This window comes from Giraffa tippelskirchi, chromosome 1 (assembly GCF_054371585.1).
Source record: "Giraffa tippelskirchi isolate mGirTip1 chromosome 1, T2T-mGirTip1v1.2.pri, whole genome shotgun sequence".
In the NCBI taxonomy this organism is placed as follows: domain Eukaryota; kingdom Metazoa; phylum Chordata; class Mammalia; order Artiodactyla; family Giraffidae; genus Giraffa; species Giraffa tippelskirchi.
In genome coordinates, this window is record NC_137275.1 from 169,225,199 (window position 1) to 169,247,962 (window position 22,764).

Genomic DNA, 22,764 nt, shown 5'->3' on the forward strand with positions numbered 1-22,764 from the left:
ATTACTGAACAGGTTAATCAGAATGGCTTCTCAGTTTTCGAAAAAGATTGCCTAATATACTTTAACCACATTATTGTGCCTGGTATCCTGACAGCTTCCAATCATCAATGCAATATCTCCAAATATATTTATATAGGGAATTGAAGAAAGACAGGTAATATTAGCCTCAAAGATCTATTTCCTCTGAACCAATTACACCTCTGGGTTGCAGAAGGCATGCAGCTGCCCATCACATTTCACGACATCCCAGAAGCACAATTCTCTGAGCTCCCTGCCAAGATGCAGTGCCCACATAAAGATGTTATTAATATCAAGTTATTAGCAGACTACTTCGCTGACTTAAAAATGACAACAAAATGATGAAAAATATTAAGAGGTATACATCAGAAACAAAGGAGGTGGAAGAGAAGATGACAGCAAGGGATTTGTGTGGTTACAGAAGGGCTATGTGTTGGGAATACCTCTTGCAAGTTAAACTGGTTCTCTTCTATCTGCTCAAGTCCTAAATTACAAGGCTCAAGAGAAATCCTTTCCAACAGTTTTGCCATTTCATAAAGTCAGAATTAAAGTGGAGAACTTTGGTCTCGTGGTGGTAACTGCTTTATACTTTGTAGAATAAGTAGCATAATGAGCCCAATTTCAGATATCTCTGGCTTTTTGCTGCTGGATAAGCGAAGGAACAAAACTCCCTCCCTTTGGGAGTGCTGGGTAAAAGGTAAGATCATCAGAAAAGACTGTTCCTTTCTGGAATAACACTGTTTCAGTTAATTTGGAGCTAAGTAATAAGAGTGGCAGTCTGAAAGCCAGGTAAAAGCAAGAAAAGGATTATATTTTTCTTTTGTACATGACAAATTTTTTGTAGGTGGAGAAGGAATCAACTGCAAAGAATGTACTGAAAATACAAGAAATTGAGATGGAACAAGACCACAGAAGAGGAAGGTGTCTGATGTGTATCAAAGGGTCAAGAAGACAGAAAGGGATAAAATCTGAAAGTAGCTATAGAGAGTGGTTTCAGTGAGGGAGGTGTCTCACTGAAGCAGGCTTGGTCCTACTTAGCCACTAGGGGCACAGAGTCCCACTGAAGCCACTAAGGAAAGATCTACATACAATCTCGAGTTCTTACTGGGCAATGTGTTAAAACATCACATAAGAGTTGTCAAGCAGTCTAAATGAGCTCAGTGACTATACTCTCACTCACTGGAAAATCATGGTTGAAAATTCGTTACTCCAAAAAATTTTAAACCAGATATCAGTCCTGATTTATCTGGGGAAAGACATTCAAAAACTTTCTTACCAAATTTGATACTCTGTATAGTAGACAAAAATCACAAATAGGATTTCAAGAACTAAAAATCTCAGCAGGAGAGTAAACCTCACCAATAATAATATGAAAAAATATAAAAACTTACTGTTAACTCCATTTGAACTTCTCAACCTGTTTGAAAAATTAAAGCTGTTTAGATAATGCTTAAATTTTTCAATGATCAAAGATAGAAAAAGTGTGCAAAACAGTAAATAATACAGAGTCTATAAGCATATATGTATATACATGTGTATATATTACTTTAAAGGAAGAGTATCAGTTACATCTGACCCCTACTTTTAGAGAAACAGTTTACAGTCCTACAATTATTTTCATAGAAAAACGAGCACCAGATATGCATGTAAATCGTTTATTGTGTATGCCCCAAGCTAACTGAAAAGCAGTTGTTGCTTTTGTTTTTAATTAGCTGTGTGATCACACAACATATATAAGATTTAACTGTATTTGTATTCTTCTGGATCAATTAAACTAAAGGGTTCCTGAACTATGCAAAGCAGATGCCTACAAATGAGTCTATGAATGTCTCTGGACAAGCCTACAAATCAGTTTCATGAGCCCACGTGATCCCTAAATGTTCAAGGCTGAAATTAGCTCTCTTTAAATGGTTACGTGCCCTGCTCAAGTGCACAAGTGGCCATGGGCAAGTCAAAATAAGTGCATGCAAAGAATATCTCCAGAACGTAAGGTCCTCGGGGAAGAAAGTACAATTACAATTATTGTTTAATTTCATGCTGCAATAACCCACCACTCTGCATGAGCACAAACTACTGAACCTTTGGGAGAAGAAAGACATGTGCACATTAATTCTAGAGGCAGGCTTGCACAGAGAGACCTTGATGGGAGCTTCAGAGAAAAGGCCATCTCAAACACAGCTGACTGCAAACTGACCATCATATTCCACCTGCCTGACATCAATGGCCCCTTTGTAGAGTACAGATGCTTTTGAATTCTGCTCCTTTAGCTAAAAGAATAGTCAATTTGATGATGTAACTGGAAAAGTCCATAAAAAACTACAAACAAAATAGGATAATCTGCCTGGCTGGTGTTCAAATATTCTCTGAATAATAAAAATCCAGGAGTCTCAAGTCTACAAAAATGTGAGTTCTCTATCTGCTCTCTCTAGCCCTGTCCTCCTGTCTCACCTTCTCAAATTGTTACTGCTTTGATGAACCCTTAGGATATTAAGGAGAAACTAGAAAGATCCATCTTATAAACTAAACAGAAATATTTGGGGAAAAAAAACTAAGGGAAAGAACTATCTAGTCTTCACTCTAAGTCTTTTTTTCAGTTAAGATAGATTTATTCCTACTTTTTTATGCAAATTTCACATCAGAAAAGATATGACACTTATTATTTCATGTGTGCTTTTTTGACACTAAAAAAGACAAAATGGTTAATTTGCTGTAATAGTACATGTTTCATTATATTCTTAAAAGGCACTAAGGTGAGATCTTGTTGCCAAAAACAGGAAAGCTAGGAGAATAAATTAATTGTCATTCTTGCTAACAAAAGAAAACTATTGTTGTTGGACACACTTTTCTTTTTCTCCTTTTCTGACCCAATTAAACCTTGGTTCCTAGTCCAGTTAAAAAAAGAACAGAAGCCAAAGATGCTTAAAGACAGACATTCAGAAATACTCACTGAGACTTTGTATTGACTGTGGTGCTCCTGGAATTCCACAAAGAGCTTTTGCTAAGGTCCTGAGCAGAAGGAAAAGATCATTACATGCTCACCCAACTTTCTCCCACCTCAAGCTTCCAACAACACATTTGCAAAACACACTCCTTGGAGGATATGGTTGTTTTCTTTTCCCTTCCTCTAGCTCAATTATTTCTTTTACTAAGTATCAAAACTCAAGCTGGAAAGATGAATAATATTAGCACAAATATATGAGTAACTCAATGTGGTGACCAGCCTTAACAGAGAGAATTTTATGGGGACATCAAAGAGAAACTGTAATATATAATGGTTTTTACAAAATTGAGAGTGAACATATAACATCTGTTAAGGACGTGAAAGAAGGAATGGAGGTCAAAGTTGACAGGAAACATTGATCATTACATTGTTATGCCCAATCGTCAGATCATTGTTTCAGTTAATGATTATTCAGAATGTTACCATGGAGATATCTCATTCTATTTCTATTTAGATTCAAATTATTTCTTAAAATCTAGTATACTCCAAGCACCGTGTGTGCGTGCATGCTCAGCTGCTCAGTCGTGTCAAGACTCTTTACCACCCCATGGACTGTAGCCCGCCAGGTTCCTCTGTCCATGGAATTCTCCAGTCAAGAATACTGAAATGGGTAGTCATTCCCTTCTCCCAATCTTCCCAACCTAGGAATCGAACCCTGCATTGCAGGTGGATTCTTCACCGACTGAGCCACGAGTGAAGCCATTCCAAGCATTACTCTAGGCATTTTCACTAGTGTTATTCTTGTTATCCACTATTAAACTGGTAAGGATGGCATTAACCCCATTTTAGAGATGCAGCTGGTGAAGCTCATAAGGTTAATTGATATGTATAACTTTGAGACCTAGCAAGTGGAAGAGCCAGGATTTGACAGGGCAGACAAGTTCCCTGACTACCTTCAAGTAGTATTCTGTTTCACAGATTACAGTCCTATAAGAACATCTGAGGTTGTTAGTATATGTTCATATAGGTGATTTGTATACACTTTCCAAGGTCATAGAGGTAATAGTCAAACAAAGATCAAAATTATATTGGGGGTAGCGGGGAGGTGGTGGCTAGTCTACCTAGATTATGCTTCCCCCAAGGTGGGTGGCAATAAAACAAGCACATATTTGTAGACGGAAAGAAAAACAGACTGAAAAATCAGTATTGAAGAAACACTGAAGGTCCTTTACTCTGAAATGTCCAAATCCCCTCCAACATGTCTACAAAGAAGTTGGCTTAGCCTGTTTAACTAACCACACTAAGTGAGACATCAACTACTGTGACATAAACCGTTCCATCTCTGGAAAGCTGCAAAAGGTAAAATTTCCTTCTCAAATCAGGCTGAAACCTGTCTCCCAGTAGTTCATATATGTTGTTTTTTTAGCTCTACCTCTGAAAAGTGTATTAGAGATATTTTTCTTCCATGTGGCAACTTTTATTTATTTGAAAACAGTTTAAAAAATTCCTAAACTTTTTCTCATTCATGCTAAAATGCTCAGGATAAGTTATTGGATGGATAAATAGCAAAAAAGAGAACAACAAAGAAAGAATAAAGTGGGAGGAGAGGGGGTGAAAACTGAGCTTTTAACATATCAAAGAAAATGCTTTCACCTCTTGAGACTGCCTTACATAATCACTGACTTGTATAGGATGTCGTTCAGCTTCTTTAGTTTTCATTTTCTGATACATGTAAGATTCTAGACCTTGTTAAAAGGAAGGAAAAAAATAGAGAATACATGAAAATGTGTTATATGTGAATCACAGGTACAAATAAAAGATCTCAACACTGTGCATTTATCTAAATTGGAATATACTTTTCTTTTCTCTTTTAAGCAAGTTTTACCAAGATTCTTTTGTCCTTTCTACTCAAGTGGTTGAAAGATATTTACCCCATTTCTATTCTTCCATAGTTACCCTTATGTTTGTAACAATTAATACTTCTCTATCAAATAATTAACTTATCCATACCCTATCTTCCTATGAAATACCTTTAGTAATTTTCACTTTCCCCTGAAACTTGTCATCCATGATTTATTCAAAATACATGAAATCTGAGATCCAAATTGTTAGTAATTCTTCCTTAATAGCAGAATCAAGCATTACTATAGGCTACTTAAAAAAGAAGACAAAATCAAAGACAAAAGAAAGATAGAAAAGAATGCCAGCAAATAGTTTTAATTTCTAGCCTTTTCTTTAAAAAACTTAACAAGGATCATTATTGTTAATATTTTTTTATACCTGGTATTTACAAAGTCACTGGCATATAGTAGGCACTCAATAATAGTTTAATAAATATTTGGTTGGATTAATTCTGAGAAAAATACTTATTAAAAGTCCCTGGCTAAAAGTAGTTGTTATTTTTTCCTACTATTTAGTGCTGGAAAAAAAGTATACAGGAAATGCAAAAAAAAGCTACTGAAAAAAATCACAAAATTGTATATATGATACTTCTCATAACATCATAAAATTATGATAAATATGATCTTAATGATAGCACAGTACTACAATTAAAATAAAATACTTCTATGAAAATCTAAAACTATGCTTTTCCTCTCATAATAAATTTCCTCAAAACTTTACCTTTTGTGTTTAGAAGGAGCTATCTGACAGGGCAACCTCAAAAAATTTCTTTAATTCTTTTTCAATTCTTAACTCAGACAAGTTTGTAAAAAAACAAAGTTCTCAACCCAGAATGTGGATCCAGACACTAGGCCTCCTGAAGTCTTCGGATTAGCCAAACACCCGGAACTAGCCTAATTCTCTAGGTCTTCTCCTCCTTTCTGATCATTAGATTTGAATGAGATTCTTTGCCAGAACCTTCCTGCCACTCCAATCTTTCTCAGTTTGAATTTTTTTGAAATAAGAGAACATGGTCAAAAGGTACAAACTCCAGCTACAAGATAAATAAATACCTGGGGAGGTAATATACAGCATGGTGATTATAGTTTAACAATACTATATAGTGGCTAAAATAATAGAGCTTAAAAGTTCTCATCACAAGAAAAAATAATTGTACCTGTAGGTGGTGATGGACGTTAATTTATTGTGGTACTAGTTTTGCAACATAGACATACATCAAATCATTATGTTGTATATCTAAAACTAACACACGTACCTTAAGTTTAGCACTTCAAATAATTTTAAATATTTATGACTTGCTAACCACATAGCCCCTTCTGTTTAAAAATTAGTAAGGGTCTCTTAGTATCAAATGTAAGAAGTTCAACGTTCAGTTCATTGCTACCTATTCTGTTCATAATATGTCCTCAACGTGTCTGTCCAGGCTTATTTCACAGTCTATGCTTACCTCACAGTCTTCATTCCTAGCTCACTGATCTGTCTTCTATACTCTACAAACATCATTACTATTAAGTTTAAGGGAATCTTGCCAGTGGAATAAACACTATACGGGAGCAGTTGTAAATAACCAACTACAACTCAATCCGCTGAGTTCTGTGTAAGGGCCCATATCAATGTCACCTGAACTTTTAAGAATTTATAACATTAGACAACTCCACCCCATAAGTCAGACTAAATGAATACTCCTTGATGCAGATTCAACAGATCTGAATAGGAGACTATCTACATTTTAATTAATTTTTCTTTTGTGAATTGTGACAATTATCCCATTAAACAAATGCAAATTGCATCTCTTGCATAAAAACTAAAAGCAGAAAAGAGCTGTTTTTCTAAGAAAGTGTGGCCCCTTCTCATTCTCTCATCTCCATTTGAAAGAACAGCAGGGACCCCCACTGGTCTAAAGACCATATCCTGAGGAAACTACCAGGGTTTGGGTAATTCAAGAATGCAGACTGTTACATACCTAGCTGACTAAATTTGGACACTGGAATCCAGTTCTTGCTGACCTTCTGTGCTTCTGAGATCTTATTTTCTCTGGGCTCTGAGTTCATTTGGTCACTTTGAGGGCAGTTGTTGATTGTTATGACCTGGAGAGAAAGACACTCGTTGGAACAGAGTGACATTAATCTGAATACATTCCAAATCACATTCATCACTGACTCAATGGACATGAGTTTGAGCAAACTCTGGGAGATGGTGAAGGACAGTGAAGTCTGGTGTGCTGCAGTCCATGGGGTTGCAAAGAGTTGGATACAACTGAGCAACAGAAAAACAACCACATGTTGAAGAACAGTGGTTATTAATGTTGGCTGCACATTAAAATCACTCAGGAAGTGTTAAACTTCCATCACTCGTGCTGGCAGGACACAAGCATCCATGTGACTTTCCTATTTGCAGTCATGACTGAGAACTAGGGTGGGGAGCAGGGTTTCTCAAACTTGAGTGTGTATCAGAATCACCCAGGACTGTGTTAAACCCACAGATTTCTGGGCCCCACCCTCAGGATCTGTGTGTGATTCAGTAGGTCTGTGGACGTGTGCTAAGTTCCTTCAGTCGTTTATGACTCTTTGTAACCCCATGGACTGTAGCCCGCCAGCCTCCACTGTCCATGGGATTTTCCAAGCAAGAATACTGGAGTTGCCATGCCCTCCTCCAGGGGATTTTCCAGACCCAGGGATCCTACCTGAGTCTCTTATGTCTCCTGCAATTGGCAGGTGGGTTCTTTACCACTAGTGCCACCTGGGAAGCCCTTAGTAGGTCTGAGAAGAGGGCAAATTTGAATCTCTTAAGTTTTCAGGTAATGCTGATGGGAGACCACAGTTTAAGAACCACTGGTATAAAGCAAAACAACAAAAACATAAAGCTTGGGTCTGAAAGAACTAGTTAGAATTCTATCCTTGTCACTTAGAAACTATATGAACTGGGCAAATCACTTCATGTCTATGAGCTCCATTCCCTTCACCATTAAAATAACAGAGAGCTAACAATAATGGCTGCCTCATGTGCTTCACCAGAGAAGGCAATGGCAGCCCACTCCAGTGTTCTTGCCTGGAGAATCCCAGGGACGGCAGAGCCTGGTGGGCTGCCGTCTATAAGGTTGCACAGAGTTGGACGTGACTGAAGAGACTTAGTAGCAGCAGCAGCAGCGTGTGCTTCACAGGGGCAGAGGAGAAATGAGATAAATTGACAAACTACCAGATAACAAACAAAAACAAGTTATTACTACTTGTGCTCAGTCAGTAATTCTTATTTTAACTCTGGCCATTTTAACTATTCCCAACATAATTCTAAACTCATATTTTATGGGATCCCAGCAACTCATCACGTGTTCCCTGAAGGAAGCACATTCTTTATAGACATTAGGTCTCCTTCAAAAGGTGATTTTGCACTAGTCACTATGGAAAGGCACATGAAACCACTGTGAGATACCACTGTACACTCACTAATATGCTAAAATCAAAAACACTGAGCCTGCTAAGGACTGGCAAGGATGTGGACAACTGGAACTCTCATAAACCACTACTCATAAACTGGTGGCAATGTAAGTTTCTTCTAAAATTAAACAAATACTTACCATATGACTTTACTATTCTACTCTTAGTTACCAAAGAGAAATGAAAACATATGTCCACACAAAGACTTGTACACCAATGTTCTTAAGAGCTTTGCTTGGAATAGCCAAAAACTGAAAATAACACAAAAGTCCTTCAACATATGAGTTGATAAATGAATTGTTGCAAATCGGCTCTGCTGACTCTTAGGTTTACATCTCCGTTCCTTCCAGGACAGTGTTATTTTGTGTACTTGGCACTTTAGAATAAAGAGAAATCAAGCTACGATAGGATACTACCTCAGTTGCCAAAAACATAAAAGGCACTTACTGGCACCTGTAGTCCTTGTGTTTTCTTCTTTTTCTTTGACAGTTTCCTATTCTTGGTTAGTATTTTTGTTTTGATCCATTTTGACTGTCCTATCTCTGAGAATTTTGATAGATCTGTAAGGGAAATGATTTACATGAGACAATTAAGACAGTATGTGAAACCATTTTGTTTTACAGGACTGAGAGAATGGGGAGAATGAGAATGATAGCAAGGTGAGAATTTAATCCCGGTTTTAAAATGTTTACTTCTTACTTTTAATCTTAGAGATCTTCAACTTCTCCTCCTTGTGTAATCTCAAGCTCTGATTCCCAGTGAAGGGCTTGTCTTTCCGAAGCAGACTAATTCGAAAGGATGTGTTTGACTGGAGTGGTGGAAGTACTTCGGAGCAATTCCTCTGGGCCAATCTTGCCGAGTTATCAGACAGGGATCTGCCCCGGATCTGCCTCTGGCCATGTTCACTCTGTCTGGAGTCATGGTTACAAGTGGAGGCCATGCTGGTTTGACATTGTTTCTTGGTGCTAAACACACCAGTTTCATCACCTTCTGAAAATGCCCAGTTCACATATCCACCTCCAGGTTGCAGGCTCTTGACTTGGGAAGGGAGGGAGGTCACTCTCGTGGGTGCAGGTGTGCAAATCAAAGTGGGGAGCACTTGTTCCCCCTCGTCTGGTCTGGCTGGTATCTGAGCAAGTGACTCACACTGCTCCTTGGATTCCACCATGGGGCCATGGGCTGAGACCACCGGGGTTTGCCACATCAGGTGAACAGGGACCTCAGTCTGGCTGACGTGTTCAGCTGTCAGTGCATCTGTACCCGCTTCCGCAGATGGTCTGGACAGAGGCAAGTCAGTTTTTGCAGAATAAGAAACTTGTTCTAGATAAGAAGGGACCAGGAGATATTGGCTATACTTTGGGTATGCTTGTCTGTTCAGCATCACCCTAGAAGCAAATACACGACTTTCTGTTTCTTGCTCTCCTTGGTCACCTCTTACATTTGAGAGTTCTTGATCTGTAATCTCAAGAAAGGGCCCTTTTTGCCCTCGTGGGGGATACCAGCCTCTGGCCAGGCTCCGCAGCAAAGAAGGGGGCATGCTGTAACACTGATACTTCTTCTTCTCAGAGAGTGGCATGCTGCCCAGAACCTCTGCACAGATGACATTGTTCCAGCTGTGGGGAAGTTTTCTGCAAGAAGAATGCTTTCTGTTGGCCAGGAGAGCCTCATCTTCTTGTAAGGTGTCAACAGCAGAAAGGACTTTTAAGGTATCCACTGTCAGGGCAGAGAGATCCTGCAGGTGTCCCACCTGGCTGTCCAAAGACAATAAGGAGTCCTTTATGAAAGACACCTTTTCATTCATTTCTTTCAGTTGGAAGTACATCTCGGTAACCCTAGGGTAAAGGGAGGGAGAAAACCAATAAATCCAGTAAGCCAATGGGAACTGGCCTCCCTCCTGCTCTGCTTCCGTCTCTAGGTGGCTCCCTAGTCTAAGAGCTTCCCTGTGTTAGGTCTGTCTTCCGCCTTCTCTATCCAGTAGGTACTCTCATCCCAGGTGCTCTCACCCACTCCTATAATTCCCACTATCACCAGAAAAAGGACAATTAAAAATTGTATTTCTAGCCCTTATTTCTCTCCAGTATTTCAGAACCACATTTCCAGCTTCTACTAGTTATCCTTCCAATCATCTCATCAATCAGCCTATTTGTATTCATTAATATATTCATTAACTTACATGACAAACATTTTAATATCCCTATTATCAAGCACTGTGCTATTTTGGTAGAGAAAGGAAATCCTGAGGATGAAACCAGAATGATACAAATAGAATCAATAATAAAAAACATAATTAGAAAAAGTTTATAAATATTTTAAAATAAAATTCCATGTCTACAGTATAAACAAGCATCCCAGGTTTCAAACAAAACCCATTTTAAGAGACCTACAATCAGAGAAAGCCTGAGGCAATTCGTAAGTGATTTTGAATACTTGAATCCCAAATTATAATATTGAACCAGTGGTTCAAGTAAAAGCAGCATAAGACATCATCAGTTATGCAAGTAGAAAAGTACATTGCACGTAGAGTCAAATTAAATTTAACAATTGATTTCATTTAGAGATTTAGAAAGAACAAAGAAAATATATCTATATCTATCTCTGTTATATGGGTATAGGTTTTGTTTTGTGCACCCCCAAAAAAAGATAAGTTGAAATCCTAACCCCCAGTATTCCTAGCACGTGACTTTATTTGAAGGGAGGGCCTTTACAGAGGTAATCAAGTTAAAATAAGGTCATTAAAGTACACCATAAACCTGTGTAACTCATATTCTTATAAAAAGTGGAAATGTGGACATAGAGGGAAGACAGTGTAAGACAATTACCTTCTGACTGGAGTGATGCATCTACAATCCAAGGAACACCAAGGGCTGTCAGCAAACAACAGAAGCTAGAAGGAGTGAGGAAAGACTCTCCCCTAGAGTCATTAGAGAAAGCATGGACTTGCAAACATTGTAATTTTGAACTTCTAGCCTCCAGAACTGTGAGATAATAAATTTCTGTTGTAAGACACCCAAATTTTTGGTACTTTGTTAGGTATGCATGCATGAGTGCTAAGTCACTTCAGTTGTGTCTCACTTTTTATGACCCTATGGACTGTAGCCCACCAGGATCCTTTATCCATGGGATTCTCCAGTCAAGAATACTGGAGTGGGTTGCCATGCCCTCCTCCAGGGGATCTTCCCAACCCAGGGACTGAACCCAGGTCTCTTTTGTCTCCTGCATTGGCAGGCAGGTTCTTTACCACTAGAGCCACCTGGGAAACACCTTGTTATGGCAGCCCAGAAAATTAATACAGTTATGACATTTTTCTTTCTTTCCTTTTTCCCTCTGTTTCATTCTTTCCTTTGCAGAAAGGAGTATACTTTCCAATTTCTCAATAATAAAAATCTTTGATAAAAAGAAATAAAGTGAAAAGTAGCAAGGGAGAGAATATAGTCAACAGTTTCATGACTCACATCACCATATGCAGAAATAAAAAATTGTTCCCAGTCTTATTTCGGGGCTGGGAGAAGCAGTGATTGATTATATCATGAAGAGCTTGGCACTCAGTTCTAGGAAGCACTTTCCAAAATAGTGTTAGATGTCCCCTGTCTAGAATATATTTCAGGTCACATGGATAGAGAAATCTTCCCCTTCTTTCTGGAATCTTTGCAGATAGAAATGAAAGAATAAAGGGGGCGGTATTTTCCATTTTTATTATCATCTAGGGGGGTGAAGCCCTCTCTTACTTCAACTTCTATAACTCCATAGAGCCTTAGTAAAGGCTTCCTGACCTTCTGGCACCTGTAAAACTAGAATTGGCAAGGATGATGAGGAAAAGAGCACAAAATATATGTATATTCACTTCCAAATATGCTTCATTAGAGTCTCTCCATCTAGCGCACTGTTTCATCTAATTCAAAAACAGTACAGTCCGAACAACAGTAATTGGAGACTCATTAAGTTCCATTAGCAGCAGCCCCATCAAAAGGATACAAAAGACACCAACAAGTATTCAGAGCCACAGGTAACCTGCTACAATAGAGACTGTTAGGCAAAAACCTGGTCACCTTCAAATCAGGTCCTCTTGCTTTCACACGCACTTCTTTTCTAAAGCTCAATGTCCTATGAAACATACTTTAATTATATTTCTCAACCATGATCTACACTAATTTAATCAAGTCTTTTAGTCATTCTGACATGGAAAAGAAATTCTCGTAATTTTTGTTTCTTCTGTGCAAGGTTTGAGAGTGAGGGGGAGACCAGTATGGTTATTGTTTCATTGTGGGTCTCTGGACTAGATATTGTAAAATGAAATTATAGAAAGTATTATTATAATTATCATGATAATCACAGTGTTCCTAAGTGCTCATTATGTGCCAGGCATTATACATTATTTTATTTGATCCACATGACCACCCTATAAGGTAGGCATTCTACTATCCCTTCGTGAATATAGATCACATGACCCATCACATGGTCGGTGAAAGAGTGAGGCTTCAAAGCCAGAGCGTGCAACTCCATAGTCAATGGCATTAACCACTGCCGTCCAGCACATCTCAGCAACTCAGGCAAAGTCCTATTGGGATGCTAGAGTCCCACAGAGGATGAATGAATTGCACCCACATTTTCCATGCTGGAGTTGTTCACAAATGTTTCTCAGTAAGGTATCATTATGAAACGATGATGGGACCTGTTCAAGCTATAACTCTGTCGAGTCACATTGCTCAATGGGATAGTTAAAAAAAAATTTTTTTTAAGATGTAGAACTTCCCAAATGTAATGTAACCAAACATGCTTACTATGGAAAAATCCCTAGTTAACAACTTATTACATAAAACAGAGAGAGAAAACACCGGCTTACATCACTAGGGACAAAAAGTAGCCAGCATTCCAAATAGAGAAAGTAAAATATAAAACAGACTTAATATGTTCTCTTTCCACTTTTACAATTCACCTAACTCTGTAAGGATACAGATAATCTCTTCTTCAGAGGTAGGCAAACATACAAATGTCTTCCTAATGTCTTTTCCCTCCCTCTTCAAACTATTGCTCAGTTACTGCCAGAAAATATTCTTCCCTCCTTGGTGGCTCAGACAGTAAAGAATCTGCCTGCAAGGCAGGAGATCAGGGATTGATCCCTGGGTCAGGAAGATCCCCTGGAGAAGAGAATGACTACCCACTCCAGTATTCTTGCCTGGAGAATCCCATGAACAGAGGAGCCTAGTGGGCTACAGTCCATGGGGTCACAAAGAGTTGGACACAACTGAGCAACTAACATTTTCAGAACGACCTCAATAAGGACCACCATGTAAAAAGAGGGCTTGTGAAATAGCTCTATCAAAAAGGAAAACTGATCGATTGTGTTTTGAAATTAAATTAGGGCTTCATAATCAAATACTAGAGCCTTTGAAAGCATCTAGAATCTTTTTCAGAAGCTACTTACCCATCTACCATCTAATCCTTCTCTACTCAAATACCAAGAAAAAACTGAAGAAAATGTAATAGCATATGATGATTACTGGTGTTCAGTTTACTATCATTACGATCATCAAGTTTCACTCTGTATTCACTTGACTCATGACATTACCTCCTCCTAGTTTTCACTATTCTCCTCTGATCAATTCTTTTCAGTCTTCTCCACGAGTTCCTCTTCCTCAGCCCATGACACAGTTGTTGACACCTCTCAGGGTGAGACCCACTGAGTCTCCTCACTCCACTTGCTTCCTGAGCATAATCGCTTCCTCTCTCATAGTTTTATTTTCCTACAATAGGCAGGTGACTTCCAAATTTCCTGTTCAAATTGTGCCCTTAGGACTCCAGAGCCATATATGTAAAGCCTTCCAGACATCTCTGGCTAAATATGCCACTAGAATCTCAGGCTCAACAAACTTAAACCTCGTTGCTTCTACCCACTGCCTCAGGCTCTGCCATGCATCTTGCATTCCTTATCTCTGCAGTGCCACCTTTCACCTCATTACCCTGCCTTAGATATTATTCTTCCTGGACTCCATCTACTCCCTTATCACCACATCCAATCCTTAACTCATCTCATGAATTGTCCTCTCTAAATATGTCTTTATTTATCCTCTCTGCTACGCCCTAAATGTTTGTGTCCCCACCCAAAATTCATATGTTGAGACTTTCATCTTCAAAAGTGACGGTGTTGGTACATGTGGCTTTGGGGAGGTGATTAGATTATGAGGATGAAGCCCTCATGAGTGGGATTAATGCTTTATTTTATAAAAGAGACTCCACAGAGCTCCTTAGCACCTTCTACCATGTAGGATACACTCAGAAGTTTGTAACCTAAACAGGGCCTTCACCTGACCATCCTCACACTCTGATCTCAGACTCCCAGTCTCCAGAACTATGAGCAATAACATTCTGCAGCTTCTAAGCCACCCAGTATGGGAAAATTTGTAATACCAAACCAAATAGTTTAGTCAATCCTAAAAGAAATAAACCCTGAATATTCAACGAAGGACTGGTGCAGAGCTGAAGCTCCAATACTTTGGCCACCTGGTGCAAAGAGCTGACACATTAGAAAAGAACCTGATGCTGGGAAAGCCTGAAGGCAGGAGCAGAAGGGGATGACAGAAGACAAGATGGTTGGATGGCATCACCGACTCAATGGACATAAGTTTGAGCAAGCTCCAGGAGATGGTGAAGGACAGGGAAGCCTGGTGTGCAGCAGTCCATGAGGTCGCATGAGGATTCAAGTCCACGAGGATTTGAAATAGCTCAACTGGAATTCCGTCACATCCACTAGCTTTGTTCGTAGTGATGCTTCCTAAGGCCCACTTAACTTTGCGTTCCAGAATGTCTGGCTCTAGGTGAGTGATCACACCATCATGATTATCTGGGTCATGGAAATCTTTTTTGTATAGTCCTTCTGTGTATTCTTGCCACTGCTTCTTAATATCTTCTGCTTCTGTTAGGTCCATACCATTTCTGTCCTTTATTGTGTCCATCTTTGCATGAAATGTTTCCTTGATATCTCTAATTTTCTCAAAGAGATCTCTAGTCTTTCCCATTCTAGTGTTTCCCTCTATTTCTTTGCATTGATCTCTGAGGAAGGTTTTCTTATCTCTCCTTGCTATTCTCTGGAACTCTTCAGTCAGATGGATATCTTTTTCCTTTTCTCCTTTGCCTTTCACTTCTCTTCTATTCACAGCTATTTATAAACCCTCTTCAGACAACCATTTTGTCTTTTTGCATTTATTTTCCTTGGGGATGGTCTTGATCCCTGCCTCCTGTATCATGTCATGAACCTCCGTCCATAGTTCTTCAGGCACTCTGTCTAACAGATCTAATCCCTTGAATCTATTTGTCACTTCCACTGTATAATCGTAAGAGATCTGATTTAGGTCATACCTGAATGGTCTAGTGGTTTTCCCTACTTTGTTCAACTTAAGTATGAATTTGGCAATAACGAGTTCATGGTCTACGCCACAGTCAGCTCCCGGTCTTATTTGTGCTGACTGTATAGAATTTCTCCATCTTTAGCTGCAAAGAATATAATCAATCTGATTTTGGTATTGACCATCTGGTGATGCCCCTGTGTAGAGTCTTCTCTTGTGTTGTTGGAAGAGGGTATTTGCTATGACCAGTGCGTTCTCTTGGCAAAACTCTGTTAGCCTTTGCCCTGCTTCATTTTGTACTCCAAGGCCAAATTTGCCTGTTACTCCAGGTATCTCTTGACTTCCTACTTTTGCATTCTAGTCCCCTATAATGAAAAGGACATCTTTTTTGGGTGTTAATTCTAGAAGGTCTTGTAGGTCTTCATAGAACCATTCAACTTCAGCTTCTTCAGCATTACTGGCTGGGGCATAGACTTGGATTACTGTGATATTGAATGGTTTGCCTTGGAAATGAATATTTTCATTACAAGAAGAAAATCTGTAACTGTGTACGGTGATGGATGTTAACCAGATTCACTGTCGCGATCATTTCATAATACGCAAATGTCGAACCATCATGCTGTATGCTTGAAACTAATATATTGTTAAGTCAATTACAGCTAAATTTGAAAAATGTATATAATCACATGCAATCCTTCATTATTTTAACAAATACAATTAGTAATACATGCACAGCAGCTTTGATCTTACTAGAATCTGAGTTTGTTCACTTTCTCCAACACGTCTCCTCTTTCCTCAAAACTCTGAATGGTCTTCCTGCACTGATTGCCCCCGCAATCACACCCATCCACAGACACCCTCACTGATGACTGCCCTGGTTCCTGCAGCCTGGCTGCATCCTCTGCCACACCCACCCTCCACATTCTCTCCTGGTCCCCACCATTAACTCCCCTTCCCAAGGACTTCACTCAGCAAATCACTTCCTCCCTCCGGCTCCTGCAGCTCCTCCCATTTCCAGGAACAAACACATTAATTTTGTTATCGCCACATGAAACAAAAGAACCCCACCATGTACCCATACCCTGCTTCAGAGGTAAACTTCTTACAAAATCTGCCTCTGATCTTTGTCTCTACTATTCACCCTCAACTGCCCTCAACTCAATGCACAAGCGCTAGTCAGGCTCCCTGAGAGCTCCAGGACTCCCACTGCAGCCGGTACGCTGCACCTGCCCTCCTCAGGACCAACCTACTGCTCCTGGACACATCTGCATCCACTTTGGGGCACCATCCCACCTTCCTCAGGTCTCTCCTTCTCAGCTGCCTCAAAGCGACCCTCCTGCACCAGGCTCCCCAGACAGTCCAACCTACCAAACCCAATCCAACTCCAGCAGACCCTTCACTGCCATCATTCTCTATTCCCTTATACTACTTGTTTTCCTTCATCGCTCTTTTATGGTCTGGCATTAAATTACATATTTCTTTTTTGTCCTCCATTCCCATCGCCCCTCCGCATGCATGCACTAGAATGTAAGTCCTACAAAGGAAGGGCCCCTGGTCTCATCCACCATTTATCTCCTCTAACTTATAAGACTGTCTAGAACCCAGTAGATGCTCAATAAATGTGCAATGATTACAAGAATATTACACACTACTTGAGAAAATTTTAGAGACTCAAAACCTCGGGTTTTAAAAGTAGACCTTCTACTTTTTTCAACCATTCTAGTAAGAATCAGCTTTAAGTAGCAGTTTAGGGGGTGAAAATACACACAGAACTTTTACCTTTCTGATGTCACTCGGATTTGTTCCTCACAACTACAATTCAGATCCTCCATCTTCTCATGGAAGTACTTTTCCACACACTGTTCTTCAAAATCGTGAAGTTTTTTCAGATCCTCCTTACTTAGGTAGAGTTCTGTGGAAGTAAGTATAGTATATAAAAAGAATCATCGTTCCCCCTCCATAGGAAGCTGAAACCATGTCTGAGTGACTTTTCTTCCACTGGTGTTGAAAATGGATAAAACTACAGTGTGTGTGATAATAGTTTACTGCCTTGTCACACTGTATCACTAACACTAACTGGGAAGCTCTATGCGCCAACAACTGGAAGCACCCCGCCGAGTCTCCCAGTTGTTTGATAAACTGAAGTGGGGGTTTGGAGGTGACTCATGTGGAACAGATACTTTACCTTCAAAATTTTCCTAAGTTAGAATACTTTTACACATAAAAATCCATCATACTTATATGCTTATGGCAGTTCCTCCACCAACTATTTAAACTGTCAAAATGACAACAAGGAACCCACAGGTTAAAATCATGGTTAGAGGAAGTCTATGTCTGTTTCAGCGAATCCAGTAAGTGTAAAAAAGTTGTACCTTGTTGCACTAAGTTTATACAGACACTGAGTTAGTATATACTAAGTTCTTCTATTGAAAAAAGATTTTATTGCTAGCATTATCAATGGCCAATCAAGGCTATTCATCTTCATTGACAATAACTAATTCATTAAAAGACACATCATTTCATGATGTTATGAAACTAATGCAATCTATATCAAACTTCAGTGATCACATGTGGTATACCACCTTGACTCTTACCTAACAGAAAAAAACATTATCTCTTAAGCAAGTTTCTAATACTTGTTAAATATAAAAATGCTGTTGCAAAAAGGGTAAAATTGGAATGTTTTCTTCCTTCAACCATTTCACCTAAATTAGGGAGAAAAAAAGAAAAAACAAGAAAGAACCATTAAAGTTCTCCAGAATTAGAAATTCAAAGGTTCTAGAATTTATTTCCCACTCCAGTACTCTTGCCTGCAAAATCCCATGGATGGAGGAGCCTGGTACGCTACAGGCCATGGGGTCGATAAGAGTCGGACACCACTGAGCGACTTCACTTTCACTTTTCCCTTTCATGCGCTGGAGAAGGAAATGGCACCCCACTCCAGTATTCTTGCCTGGAGAATCCCAGGGATGGTGGAACCTGGTGGGCTGCCGTCTACGGGGTCGCACAGAGTCGGACACGACTGAAGCTACTTAGCAGCAGCAGCAGCAGAATTTATTTAAAATTCAAATTAACAAAAATATTAATTTTAGAGGATAATTAAAAGAAAATATTCAGCCACAAAAGGTGTTCACAATGTTTTCTGATTTTTACAGTATGGAAGAAATTTTCAGGTACAAAAAAAAAAAATCCAGTATCCCCCCATCCCCACTTAGCTTTAAATTCTTGTTTGCATTAAAGAATCTTGTATGAGTAAGGAACTTTAGAATTGTGTGATTTGAACCTTCTGTGGATTCCTGAGAGCAAACAATCCCCAGAGCAATTCCAGCGACAGAGATAGGTACAGCTTGCAGTATGTGACATTTTCTTGCAACTGTCCACCAGGTGGCACTGCTACCCCGTGTGCAAACATCCTGATCCTGAATACAGAGGATCAAAGGCAATCTCACAAAAATTTAGGATTTCCTAAAACTCAGGGTGAGTGTACCTCTACCCATCAGAATATTTCCTCAAGTTTTATACCAGAATCACCCTATGAGCTCATATCAAGGTAAGCTCAGGAAAGGGTTCTTTGTTATGGTGCTATAAAATCTGGCCAAATTCTAGTTAATTTTAGGATCTCTCAAGTGGTTCACACTCTCCTGTTACAATTGTTCTGGGATGGCACTCTATCAGAAGCTGAAAAATTATAATATAATTATAAGCCTTTAAATTAACTTCAGTTATGCTTTGACTTCCTTATAAAGGCTGAATCTCTTGAGGGAAAGAAATGGAAGAGAAAAATTAATCAGTACAGTGGTTCAAGAAGAGAAAAATACTTCACAGAGTGAATTACCATCAGGAGCAAAAGCATGTCACCCTATCAACCTTGTGATAAACCTGTTAAGGGCTCACCAAAATGTACAAATAGTCCACAATTCCATATCTGAAACACTTGGAACCAGTCTGTTTCAGAATTCAGAAGTTTACTTTTCTAGTTTTGGAAATGTAATATAATGCATATGCCATAAATGAAGTAAAATCCCTAATTGGGGCTAGAGCAATATTCTGAAATTAAACATATTATTTCTGCAGCAAAACCAATGAGTATTCTTACTACAAAGGATAAAGAGGATAAGTGGCTTACATTAGTCCCATTAACCTCTTCTATCCAAATGAGTCTTTCTCTAACTTAAGAAGAAAAAGACTTTCCATTTTCAGATATATTTTGGATTTAGGAATTGAGATAAAGGATTGTGGATTTATACCATTTCCTCTATATCTAGGAGTTATCTAGAAACGGGCCTAGTACCAATGGGCCTAGAGGAACTACAAGAGATCTGCAAACCACAAGAATGAATTTCTCTTATGACGATTAGTATGACAGTTATATCATGCTGTCAAGATACGGATAAGCAAAATGAACTAGGAAAAAATCTCAAATGTGTCGAGTTAAGCTTTGCCAAGAAGAGAGAATCCATGTTTCTGCATCCTGAGTTGAAGTTCCTGAAAATATGAGACATCTATAGAGAATGACCTCCACATTCTGTAAATCAGAGAACAAGAGAGCCATGACTCTAGTGAATAAGTTAGACAAAGTCTGGTTTATCCTTTAATCCACAAGACCTGTATCCTTTCAATTTGGATTTCATCTTCATCAACAAGGAATAAGTATGGGTCACTGGGACTACTACTCTCTAGGAGCTATTCTGATGACTTCCCAGTTAAGCAGAGAAAATACAGGTTTTCCAGGTGACAAACAGCGTTTACAAATCCAAGCAGAGATTCTGTTCCTACTCATTTCTTTCTTTCAAACTATTAATTACTCTTAGCAAAAGATACTATAACCACATAATGAGATCAATGTATTTACTTAGACCCAGGTTCCCAACTGATAGTCTTTTAATTTAACTCCCAGAGCCTTCCAACCTGTGCCCTGAATTTAATCGACAATGTTCCAGGTGTCTTCACCTCGGATCTCTGCTCTTTACCCTCTTTCTCCTGTGCCACCAATTAAAAACTTACTTAATCCAACATCACCCTCTTCTTGGTCATTTGGATCTTGGTGCTGGCAAATATGGCGAAGCAGGAGACCAACGTGACTCAGCAGGATAAAAGGTGGGGGCAGCCAAGGCTTCTCATGGTAGGTCATGATGTAACGATAGCGATTGTATTTCCACAGGTTATTTGAAATGGATTTCAGATCTATGTAAACGTTACTGTAAGTTGTAGCAAAAGAGGGACAGTGTTTTAATACAGAATCCTGAAACGTGACAGTTAGAGTACTTCTTTATTTTCTAGCTTATAATTGGTTCACCTGATGTGACCAGTAGTTAGCCAATAAAAATAATATCCATTCCCCAAACAACACACATTAATCACCTTCTACAATCAGATATGCTAATCAGAATACACAAAAGGTAGAAATTACAATCAGAGAGAAGAAAATGCTAACATTTTAAATACAATGAACAGAAACTGTCCTCTGGAAGTAACATTATTCTTGATTCATTATCTCTTTTCACATAAGATCTTTTCAGTCCATAAGTCATCCTTAATGATAAATATTTTTAATGTTCCTCTATATTATCAATCTTATGAAGAGATTGTCCTAATTATCAAATGTGAGAAGTGCTAGAATAACCTTAGCTAAAACATTCAAATAAAAAAAAATGAAAAAGATGAGGCAGGCAATAAAAATCAATTCATCCTAAAATAAACCAGTAAGCAGAACTTTGATTTAGAAGCTAGTTCAATTATTTACAGTAACTTTATAATAAAAGTAACTCCATATTGGTAGGCTACTTGGGAGTTTTTCCCTTTATTATATCAATTATAATATACAAATAGTGCAGAAAAATTTGTTGACATTGTAGAGCTTGTGACGAAGTTGTCATGAGTGGTACCCATTCTCAAACAACATGTCATCCTTAACTATATAACTTTAAGTCTATAATATGATATGGGTGGGGAGGGCACAATGAAATAATATCTATCTTAATATTTTGCTTAAGCTAATACAGGATTTATTTCTTTAGAGAAAGATGGCAGAGAAGCACTTAAGAAGGGCAGACAAATTTGACAAATAAAAATGCAAGTAACCCTAAACTGCAGGAATGGTAAAGAGAAGAAACTCAAACTATCCCGGACAAAAACAGCTTAGGATTGAAGAATGGGGAGGGACTTCCTGGCATCCAGTGGTGAAGACTCCATGCTGCCACCGCACAGGGTGCTGGTCCTGGAACTAAGGTCCCGCATGACACTTAGGAAGATTTTTAAAAAAGAGAGGAAAAAGGAAAGGGGAAGTTTCAGATTACATAAGATAGATGAAGGAAGCACTAACGGCTGGATTTAACGGCAATTCTTAAAGTGCGGTCACTGAGCCGGCAGCACTAGCATCACCTGAGAACCTGTCAGAAATTCCAATTCTTGGGCCCTACCCCAGAATGGGGCTTCCCTGGTGGCTCAGACAGTAAAGAATCTGCCTGCAATGCAGGAGACCTGGGTTCCATCCCTGGGTTGGGAAGATCCCCTGGAGGAGGGAACAGCTTCCTACTCCAGTATTCTTGCCTGGAGAATTCCAGGAACAAAGGAGCCTGGCAGGCTACAGTCCATGGGCTTGCAAAGAGCTGGACATAATTGAGTGACTTTCACTTACTCACTCTCCCCAGAATGACCAAATTAGCCATCCCTGTCTCAGCAAATCCTCCAAGTAATTCTCCTGCACAATCAAGTTTGAGGATCTCCAAGATTCCATGCTCCTCCCGTCCAAGTGCGACTACAACATGTCTACCAGCAGGTGGCGATCTTCACAGTGTTTGTCAGGTTCTTCGTAACTATTAACAGACTGGAAAGGGGCTTTTGGATAAGTAGTCAGATCTGGGGTTGTTCAAGTTGGATGAAAATCCTGAAGGAAATCAACCCTTAATGTTCATTGGAAGGACTGATACTGAAGTTGAGGCTCCAATACTTTGGCCACCTGATGTAGAGAGCCGACTCACTGGAAAAGAGCCTAATAACTGGGAAAGATCAAGATCAAAGACAGGAGGAGAAGGGGGCAACAGTAGGTGAGATGGTTGGATGGCATCATCGACTCAATGGACATGAGTTTGAGCAAACTCCACGGGCTAGTGATGGACAGGGAAGGACA

General features: G+C 39.2%; 1 protein-coding gene across 3 annotated transcripts in view; it reads right to left on the reverse strand.

Moving 5' to 3' along the window:
• Window positions 1–22,764, reverse strand: part of TRPM6 (transient receptor potential cation channel subfamily M member 6) — a 120,433-nt gene that overhangs the window by 26,317 nt on the left and 71,352 nt on the right. For all 3 annotated transcript variants that reach the window (XM_081505489.1, XM_081505469.1, XM_081505478.1), the window contains 8 exons: window positions 20,640–20,833; window positions 17,415–17,547; window positions 8,995–10,127; window positions 8,743–8,855; window positions 6,825–6,948; window positions 4,613–4,704; window positions 2,966–3,024; window positions 1,410–1,435 (listed from right to left, as the gene is read on the reverse strand). In XM_081505489.1, coding sequence (XP_081361615.1) covers window positions 1,410–1,435; window positions 2,966–3,024; window positions 4,613–4,704; window positions 6,825–6,948; window positions 8,743–8,855; window positions 8,995–10,127; window positions 17,415–17,547; window positions 20,640–20,833 — 1,874 coding nt within the window. The remainder of the gene's footprint in view (window positions 1–1,409; window positions 1,436–2,965; window positions 3,025–4,612; window positions 4,705–6,824; window positions 6,949–8,742; window positions 8,856–8,994; window positions 10,128–17,414; window positions 17,548–20,639; window positions 20,834–22,764) is intronic.